This window comes from Lupinus angustifolius, unplaced genomic scaffold (genome assembly GCF_001865875.1).
Source record: "Lupinus angustifolius cultivar Tanjil unplaced genomic scaffold, LupAngTanjil_v1.0 Scaffold_421, whole genome shotgun sequence".
In the NCBI taxonomy this organism is placed as follows: Eukaryota; Viridiplantae; Streptophyta; class Magnoliopsida; order Fabales; family Fabaceae; genus Lupinus; species Lupinus angustifolius.
In genome coordinates, this window is record NW_017727831.1 from 116,608 (window position 1) to 127,016 (window position 10,409).

At 31.5% G+C, this 10,409-nt stretch overlaps 1 protein-coding gene across 3 annotated transcripts; it reads right to left on the bottom strand.

The window, feature by feature from the left end:
* Positions 1-4,647: 4,647 nt before the first annotated feature.
* LOC109341280 lies at positions 4,648-9,069 on the bottom strand. 3 transcript variants are annotated; one of them, XM_019579148.1, is made up of 5 exons: positions 8,789-9,067; positions 6,243-6,390; positions 5,181-5,251; positions 4,907-5,104; positions 4,650-4,858 (listed from the first exon to the last, which is right to left on the bottom strand). In XM_019579148.1, exons 1-5 carry the CDS (start codon positions 9,050-9,052, stop codon positions 4,835-4,837), a joined length of 705 nt encoding a protein of 234 aa, XP_019434693.1. In that variant the 5' UTR covers positions 9,053-9,067; the 3' UTR covers positions 4,650-4,834. The 3 variants fall into 3 exon arrangements, with proteins under 3 accessions (XP_019434692.1, XP_019434691.1, XP_019434693.1); XM_019579147.1 differs by having other exon boundaries at positions 4,648-5,104; positions 5,181-5,256; positions 6,251-6,390; positions 8,789-9,069; XM_019579146.1 differs by having other exon boundaries at positions 4,648-5,104; positions 8,789-9,066.
* Between the last annotated feature and the right edge of the window lie 1,340 nt (positions 9,070-10,409).

Below are 10,409 nucleotides of genomic sequence, written 5' to 3' on the forward strand. Positions count from 1 at the left end.
TAAGTCCATGCCGTCAATGAATTTATGTTCATTAGATGTCTTACTCTCTATTTCTCTTCTTTTTCTATTGCTTGCTTTTCGGACGTGTGCTCGTCAGGTAGACAGCTGTGCTCGGATTTGGAGCTACCCGTCCGTGACGTTCCAGGATGGGGCATGTGGAATTGAGGAGAGGCAGCACCCTAGCTTTGGAGTTAGCTACTAGGAGTTGTTTATCATTTAATGACTTTTGGTGATGATTAATATTTCCGCCCTTTCTTGTTGGATTTTGTATATGTTAGTGGTGATGTAGTTTCCGCCTTTGTTGACTTAGTTTGTATGAACTAAAGATGACTTAACCGTTTATATGCATTGTGTTATTCAGGAAATTGTGAATCAGGTTAAGTTATCATTCGATAACGATACGTTGATTTTCCGCATTTGAGTTACTTAAAGTGATGTCCCGGAAAATGAAGGTTTTAAAAGGAAACAATTTTATACAACCTCTTTATTCAAAAAAAAAAAAAAATTACCCATTTTTCCGCAATATTTTTGAGAAGTATTTTTCGGGGCGTTACACTCTTTGTTCCAACAATAATATATATAAACAAAGTTAATTTAGTGAGAATAGTTCTTATATAAAAATTGTACGAACGATAAATCTGGATCTTATAACTAATCATCAATGATTCAGATTAAAAGTTAATTATTGGTACATGATTATCATATGATTTTATCTGTTAATCTTGATCATTCAAATAAGATCTATTATTCATTTTAAATATTTCTATTTATCAAAATAATGCATTGTTCTCACGTGAGTAACTCCTATATATGTTTCGGTAATAATATTAGACTCAACATTAAAGTTATTTGTTTGTTTTTAAGTTGATATTGTTATTCTTTTTATCACATTTTGATCCTATCGATAAGCTTTTTATTATAAGTCATTTATCAATCATAACTACTCGTGCATTTGCATGGGATAATATTTTTTTTATTACATGGTTGAGAGCACATATATTCCTCATGTACTCTAATTGTTAATAACATACATGTTAGTCGTGTATTCACATGGTTAATAACATATATGTTACACGCACATTCACATTATCAAACATGTTCAAATATATAAAAAAAATAAATAATTATGATATTGTAAAACTCCCTGTTAAATATGTGACAAAGAAAACACAAACAAAAAAATTGTCATAAACTTTTCTGCGATATATTCTAAAAGTCATATACTTGCAATGTCAACACCATTAAAAACCATATAATAAAATAATGAACTTTCATATCCACTCTTTTCACGATAAATTTCGTATAATTGATAGGATTATTATGAAACCTAGTAATTTTATCAAAACTCAGTACGACTTTCAGTAAGATAGAAGTTGACAAAATTGTGATACTAAAATATATGAAAACTCAAACAACTTCCAAGATAGCTGAATAAGTGATTTTTGATTGTGTCAAATAACTCAACAAGAGATTTTTTTTTTTATAGATTATAGTATAAATAATCAATTTTAGTTGTATATGTTTAGCAAAATTATACTTATTCTTTAAAACTTGTTTTATATGAGGTATGATTTTAAATTAATCTCAACCTATATATTTGATATGAATTTGTAATAAACTATTATTAACACTGATATGAAATGGTTCAACACAACTGTATTAATGTAGCCATATGTGATGGTAAACAACATTGGTGGAAAACTGTTGCCAAAGATCAATTGGCCAAATATTGATAGAGTGTAAATGTGTGTATTGATAGTATAAAAATTTATGCACAATCAGTGCATCATTCATCACTCATTTGTATTATTTTTATTTAAAATTTAATGATGAATAAAAATTAATGGTGGATGATACAATGACAGTGTAAAAAACCTTTACACTGTATATTTTTTTTTATATTGATAAACATGGTACATCATATTATCAATTGTAAATCATACTTTCAATTAAATAAGTAGGCATAATTGGGAATTACATAAAGATTATAGCTTGCTAGAGTTCAACAGTAAATTACAACTTGCTAAAGTTTAGTTGTAAAAATAAAAAAATTGGAATTGAGTCAAATTAAAATTTTGTCTCCATGTTTATTTTTATGAAATCAAATTAATAATCAAAATCTATGTAATAATAGCACAACAAACAAATGATACAAATATAATGGGAGAATTGAAAGTAAAAAACACAAAAGGATCACTAATCTTCTTGAACACTCAACAACTCTATAATTATTATTTTCTTCACTTCTACATATATTCTACTCTTCTAGCAAAAGAATATAAGATAATCTTTGTCAGTTAGAAATGAACTTATTACATAGTAACAACTGGAAATAATAAACTCAAGCAATTGATGATAAATATGAATATTATGTACTTAACACAATTTTTTGAAGAAAAACTAGATATTGAAATCAATTTTAATATTAATTAAGATATTGCTAAGAATAATATGGGTTACATAGACAACTAATTTGCAACATTTATGTTGCTTCAATGCTATAAAAATCTCCCCTATTCAGCTCTTAAAAAATTATCAATATGAAATGAACTAATAATTGCACAATAATAATCACTATGCATGAGATCAAAAGAGCAAAAACAAACATCAATGAAAGAATGAAATGAATGAAAATAAATATATAAAATAATGAAATCAATGAGAATAAATATATAAAATAATGAAATCAATGGGAAAAGATCTAGAAATAAATAAATCAATGAAAAATATACCAAAAAATCAATGGAAAAATAAGAACTTGTCTACAAAATAAGAGTAGATCTATAAAATAAATAAACAAATCAATAAAAAAATAAACATAAAAATCAATGGAAAAAAATAAGAACATAACTACAAAATAAAATAAATGAGAAAAATTTACATTGGGTGGGACAATGACAACGTTTTGGCCATCAAGTAATAGGAAACAAGAACACATATAGAAGGAAAGAAACAATAAAGAATACACATTTTGGATCTTTGTAAAATATATAACACAAACAATGAAAAAATAAAGATTAAAGATATATGGAAAAAATAAAGATTAAAGATACATGGGGGAAAATAATGTTTCTCAAACATATAATATAAACAATGAAAACTAAAAAATGGTAGGAGTGGTTAAAACTTTATACAAAGGAATAAACATACGTACTTAATCCAAATTTTTGAAGAAAAAATAGGGATTTAAATCAATTTTAATTTTAATTAAGAGACTATTGAGGATAATATGAGTGATATAGGCAACTGATTTGCAATATTTATGTCGCTTCAATACTCTAGAAATCTCCCTTTATTGAGCTCTTCAAAAATAATCAATATAAAATAAACTAATTGTATTATAATGATCAATATGAGACCAAAAGAGCAATAGAAAACAACAATGAAAGAATTAAATCAATAAAAAACAAATCTATAAAATAATGAAATCAATGGGAACATGTCTACAAAATAAACATATCAATGAAATATAAACAAAAAATCAATAAAAAAAGAACATATCTACTAAAGAGCAAATGTAGAAAATAAATAAACAAATCAATAAAAAAATTAAGAAAAAAGTGACATGTGAGAAATAATGATATTAAAAGAGTTTATTTTATTATATAGTATATAGAATAGATTGAAAATTGGATTCACAGTATAAAATATCTTCAAAATCCCTCTTTATAAATTTTCTAAAATAGTACTATTATAAATGAATTTAAAGTTATAGGATTAAAAGAAAACAACTTATTGGGCCAATTTGAGACAAAAATAACTTAGATGACAAATTTGAAGAAGAAAATAACATGAAAGGACTAATTTGAAATAAAAAAACTTATTCAACCAATTTGAAAACGAAAAACAACTTAGGAAACTAATCCAAATTTTTGCCTGTATAGATAAAAATGATCAAGGTAAAGTTTTAGAGATTAATGAATGTGTATATAATAATTTTTTATACTATTAGCTTATCAACCACAATAATAAGTCAAATGATATAACATAAATAATAAATAATGTATCATAGAAAAATATTTACATCCTCAAGTTTTTATATCATCTACTTCATCCTTTGAGTTTTACAAGATAATATTTTTTAATATATAGATAATAGACAATTAACCAACAATATAAAAAACATTTTCCGTACTCATTTAAATTCAGGTGGCAAGATCTTCATTCAATCTCTTGTAATTCAAATATTTATATTATTTAGTTATCATTTTGACTTTGTAACTTCCTCTTCACTTCCTATCACCCTCCAACGGGCGTTGGTTCAAGTGGTACATGCTTGATTCCCCTTAAGTAAGAACCTGGGTTCGAGCTCGAACAGGATTACCTTAAGTGCGAGGATACCTGTGGAAAACAAAAAAAAACTTCCTATCACCCACTTCACTCCCATTTGTAGTTCTAAAATCTCAATGTATCAATGTCTTTTTAACAACCACTTTCAAAAAAATATAATAGTTGTTTTTGTTTCTCTTTTGTACACGTTCGTGCAAGTCCGGCTCCACTAACAAGCAAGCCTAAAAGATCGTTTGTCATAGACATTCCGGACTTTAGAAGATAATGATGTTATCATTATAATTCAAGTATGAATCGCATATTACAGAAACAACGAGTCGGGTAAGACCACTATGAGCGACAAAACTTTGACTACTAAATATTCAACACATCCATGAATTCCAACTCAAGACCTTTTGTTAAACTAAAACAAGTCAAATGCACTTGATTGTGTTCCCATTATAATTCTATAAAGACATCACATTGTTTTGGGTATAACAAGCTCCGGTGGATGTTCAGATAAAACTAGCATCCAATTTAAGAGCATGGTCTTCTGCAGACGATGCTACCGATGATATTTAACCGGCATCTCATTTCGATATTTAACGGGCATCTCATTTCGATATTTAACTGGCATCTCATTGGTCATGGAAGGCAGCCACCTCTCTCCCCTAATCTTTTTTAAGTTCTCAATTCTTTCCTCTTCTCTCCTGGCTTTAGCTTTTGCTGCTGCATCTTTAGCTTCTAGTCTAGCCAATGATTTCTTGCATGCATCATTCGCTGTAGCCATTAAATCTTTCCCGTCAACAGTAACAGACCGAATCCTCTTTTTAAACTGTTGAGGTTGCACATAGTCATTAAGAAAATAACTGAAATATGAACATGATAAAGAAATGATAAGCACAAAAGACCTTCTTCGATTTCTCATCAATATCTGCTCCGGGAAGTATTCTAGGTCGTTTCCTCGGGGAATGGGGTTCATCTGCAGGCATAAACATATAAATTTAAGCCACATACAAATGCAATCTGGTAATATCACAAGAACGAGCAGAATTTTTTTGGTATAACCAAGAAAAAAAATAAAATCGAACAGAGTTGATAGATTGTTAACCCCTATTCAACGTTTTATTTATATTGAAAAAAGGAATATAATTCTATTACAAACATGGATTATCAAACTTGCTGAATGTGAAAGTTTGTGCAAAAGTAAAATATAAGAACCAGTTTGGCAGCAATAGGGGGTGGAAGATATTGGATTAAGTTCAACCTTCAAGAAGTTCCGTTTAGTTCCTCTCAAACCAATAATTCGCGAGAACATATCACAGCCAGTTGTTTACTACATCACTGACTTAACTTCTAACGGTTTTTTCCTATAAACCAGTGATGGGAAAAATATACATTTCTTCACCATACATAATTATATGGTCCACTTGATAACCTGGACCAGAATTATGGTGCGGTAGCCGTGCCAGACCAAAGAGTCATAAGTTATAGCAGAGGGTCCACAAGCCCCCAACCATGCTGCTCGTGGCTAGCTAGTGACTTACGCATAAGGACTGACAACTTTTAAATGGTTGACTAAGTAGCAAATTTCACATAGCAATATATCAGAAAGCAAAATGAGACGAAAGTATAGTCTTCTGAATTACGATGCCAACAAACAATAGATTACAGAGTGAAAAAAAGAGATGTATACTGTTCTCGATTACACTTCTCAACAATTGGCATTTGGTGTCCTTTATTCTGAGAAAGTAGTAATTTTGCTAAAAGCACTTTATATCGGAGTATTTTTTTTATTTGCATGTCAAAAACACTGGTCGTTGTGACCTACTGCCCGCAACAACATTACATAAAAAACCAACTACCAAAGTAAATAGGAACAATCGAAACTATTCAAAATCTAAAACCAACCATTTATACATATAGCAAGCAATTGCAACAGTTGTTAAGCCAGTAATGTAAGGCTCACTTACCTTCAGGATCAAACACTATTCCAGGTTGAGAATGTCTAAACAAGCGAATGCCACCTTCTTCGGTCTTGGTATCTTCATTCAGGATGAAGGCAGGTTCTTCCACAACATCTATTGTTTTTTCCAATATGTCATTCAAAAGCTTTTGTGCCTGCCCAGAACAACATCATATTACCAAAAGACCAGGAAAGACGGGAGGCAGCACCGGCCAGAGTTGCATACCAAGATTCCATAATTTGGAACAGAGGAAAAAAGAGGTGATGCAACTAACCAAGCTACCTGTTCAGAACATGAACCACCCCATAATCTAGGAATCACAGCACAGACATGGCATGACACCAATACACAACACAGCAAATTCAAAATATTATAAGACACGACCCAACTAAGATATGACATAGATTAATAAATTTTACATAAAGATACAAATTTAAAATAAAGACAATAATGTCATGTGTTATAAGCTAGCTTTAGTCATTGCAGACATGATAATGTACTATCATTTATCGAAGCATAATTTTTATGTGTAATTAAGTTATGCTTTCTGTATTTTAGGACCCTCTTATTTATTTGTATCTTGTATATCACTATACTACAATAGTAAAAGTCTAAGACTAAATAGGTATTAATTTGTGAATGATATTCAAAAGAGATATACAGGAGTACAGGACACTTTTCCACAGCTGATTTTTCTCTTCATTTCTTTATTCTCAACATAGTATCAAAGCAGTATCTTGCCGAAAAACTTTTAATAGTTGAATAGAAGAGGTTGTAGAAACAACCCAAAGATTGAACACAGGGGAACGAGAAACATGGAGTGTGGTAAGCTCAAGCAGTCTTCCGCTTTACCACCATTCCCAATGATCTTCCCTGCCCGTGGATCCTTCAGAGAACAATGAGTAGAGGAGACTAAGACAACATAACCAATGTCACAAGGTTGTCCGTCGGAGATGTCAGATTCAGATGAGGTTAAAGTTCAAGTTAGGAATTAAACAAGTTTTAGATAAGGTAAACATAGGAAGAGAAATGGAGACCTTACCATTTTCTTCCATAAGAAGCCCTTAGAAGCGTGAATAGAACAGCTGTTATCTCTAGAGGATAGGGAGGAGAAGGCAGGAGATGAGGAAAACATATCATTACAACAATTATAATAAAAAAACCAACGATTATTACAGTATGGTTGCTAGGGAAGTAAGAGTGCAGCCAAAATGAGAAAAAAACCTATTTGAGCACGCCAAGGACTAAAGGTCAGTAGCAGAAAACGATATCTAGGGAGTAGACGAGGATACTGCATTGGCAGAGGTGGCATCAAGCACGACCTTGGAGGCAGAGGAACAGGGGCAGTGTTGATACTTACTTAGATTAGGTCTTGGTGGGCGAGTAGGACATACTCGATCAAGTGGCCTGAGTCTTGACAATTTACAGTAGCAGTAGACTAGAAAAGGGAAATTGCTTAAAATATGACTATTCTTCTTACAGGTGCAACACTCTACGCTGAGGCATTCATAAAGGGCATGTCTATGTTTGCACCAGTAATGAAAATATTTTCCTCCCTTATCAGTAACTATATAGGCTAAGTCTACTTTAAAGCGGAAAGCCCAATCTGATTTCTTTACACTTAACGCGACAGAGAGCATCCTCAATTGTAGGGAGTGGATTTTGGTGTATCAGAGATGCTCCAACAGGTTCATAGTCATCAGTGAGGGCCATCAGGAAATTGAGTCGGATATGGTTATGACTTATGAAAGTCCTCATACAACTTGGAATCACTAGCATCCTTCATAGTTGGTTCACATAATGTAATGTATATTTTGATCCCAAACAGCATCCATCTGAGCAAAAAAGAAAATATAGCTAGCTTGACTAGGTATTTGCTCCACCAAACTGTTAGGATCCTTCAACATTCTGTACTGATAAGAGAGGTCAGAACTGGCATAGTGATTCTTGGGATTACCTTATATACCCCTTTGGCAGTCTCAAAGCATCCAAACTGCAAATGAATTCTGGGAATGGAGGTTTTTCAAAACCAAATGATAATCTTACGATTCTTACTTCCATATTCTTCTAACTTATCAGCAAAACGTTCGACAGTCTCATCCTTTGGGCACTAAATGCCACTTGTTACATATCTCCAAAGTCTTTGTCCCTTCATAAAACTACCCATGGCTTCAACCCGGTGAGCATTATTAGAACCAACATGGATGCTTTTCATCGAGTAAACAAGAGCAATTTTCAACAAAGTATGTTTCGGCTTGAGGCTAAATTGACAAAAGTAAAGACCAGAAAACAACAACAGATTAAGGACATGACTTCTAACGTCTCTATAAAACAATCATAAATCAACCCAACCCCTTTCAACTAGATGAAATCCGCTAAATACATCAAACAACGCCATAATACCTTATCCTAAATCATGTAAAAAAACAAACTTTCTAACTCTAAATCTACCACCAATCAACAACAATACATTCTGGTATCCCATTTGCATAAGTATAAAAAAAATAACAACAATCTCAAGATAAAAACTAAAACACTTCAAAAAACATTACCTTGATTTGGTAGTGCTTAATAAGTTGCGTTTTGGGTTTATGGTCTTGACCATCATCGTTGTTGTTATTATCATTACTGTCTCTGTGTTTGGTTACTGATTTAAAGGAAGAAACAAAAGTGGTAGTTTGAGCAATGGAATTAATGGCTGCTTTCCATGCTGCATCACCATCTTCTTCACTGCTACTGCTACAATACTCATTTGTGGGTTTTGCTTCTTCTGCCATTGTTTTGGTTTGTTTGAGGAGAAGACATGAAAGCACCATTTTCTTCACCAAGGAGGGATGGTGATTCACTATTGGGCTTTTTGAGGGTTACCATTCTTTAGGCCCATTTTGTCATCAACTCAATAGATTATAAATGTTTTTATTTGTTAGTTAATGTTTTTAGCCTAATGTATTGAGTTAAGTAACTATCACAAATAGTGAAAACATTAACTAACTATGACATTTTTCTAACATTAGGCTAACACATTAACTCAATAGATTATCAATGTTTTTTGTTACTTTAACTGTTAGGTTTGTCTCACTTTTTTATTTTAATAATTTTAGTGAAATTATTATTTTGTTTCTCTAATTTAATTTGTTTTCTAACTTTGGTTCTTCAAATTTTTTCAGTTTACTTTTTCTTCTATGAATAGACTCTTGAGATAAGTAAACAAAGTTTTTTTAACGACACCACTAAGCATCTAACATATGCTCTAGGAACCTTAAAATGATGTCATTTTGTTCATTTTATTAATCTAATCATCTCTTCATCTCCACCTTCATATACACATGTCTTCTTTAATCGAAAACAAACATTCCATCACATAAAATCATCTTCACCCTTTACCTTTGTTTTCCAAAACAAAAGATTTTCTTCCCAGATCCACAAATTAAACAGACTAAAAAACCCTAATATACACGACAATAAAAGGAAATTAAAATTCTTCTCCTTCATAGTGGCCACAAGGAAGGAATTATGAAGAAATTGAATTAATCATAGATGTCGATTATACTTGAAATATATTATTGTAAAATTTAAATTGTCTAGTATTTAATGGAGGATAAAAATCAATATTGTATAGTAGGTTCAAGTTCCTTATTATAATTTGTACAAATTAGAAGTATCATATGGACTGATTGGTGTGCTAGAACTTGTAATCATAATCTCTATTTATATATTGGTAGTTGATTAATGCTCTTAGGGACGTTCACAAAAATTTGACGTACCTATCAAACATTATACAACAATACAACTCAAACAACACACACAAAGATACACCAACTTCCACTATATGCTTAACCATGAGACCACCTATGTTTGACTTCCACATAATCAAGCCACACTCAACTTTCACCGAGCAAAACATACACATGACCGAAGAATATTTCATCTTGGTCGAGGAAAATATCATCGTGACCCAAGAAAATGAAAATCCAATCACCTAGACCAAAGCTGTGATCGAGACAGGACATGATCAACCTGGCCAAGACATCAGGTCATCTGACCGAGCCAAACCACACTAGAAACCTATCACCACACACCAGAACTTGGACAAAGTCAAGCACATTAGCCAAGGGCAATCTCGACAGAAAGTTTGTTGTTTGTTTGTTAAGCAAATAATTATGCACATGTTAA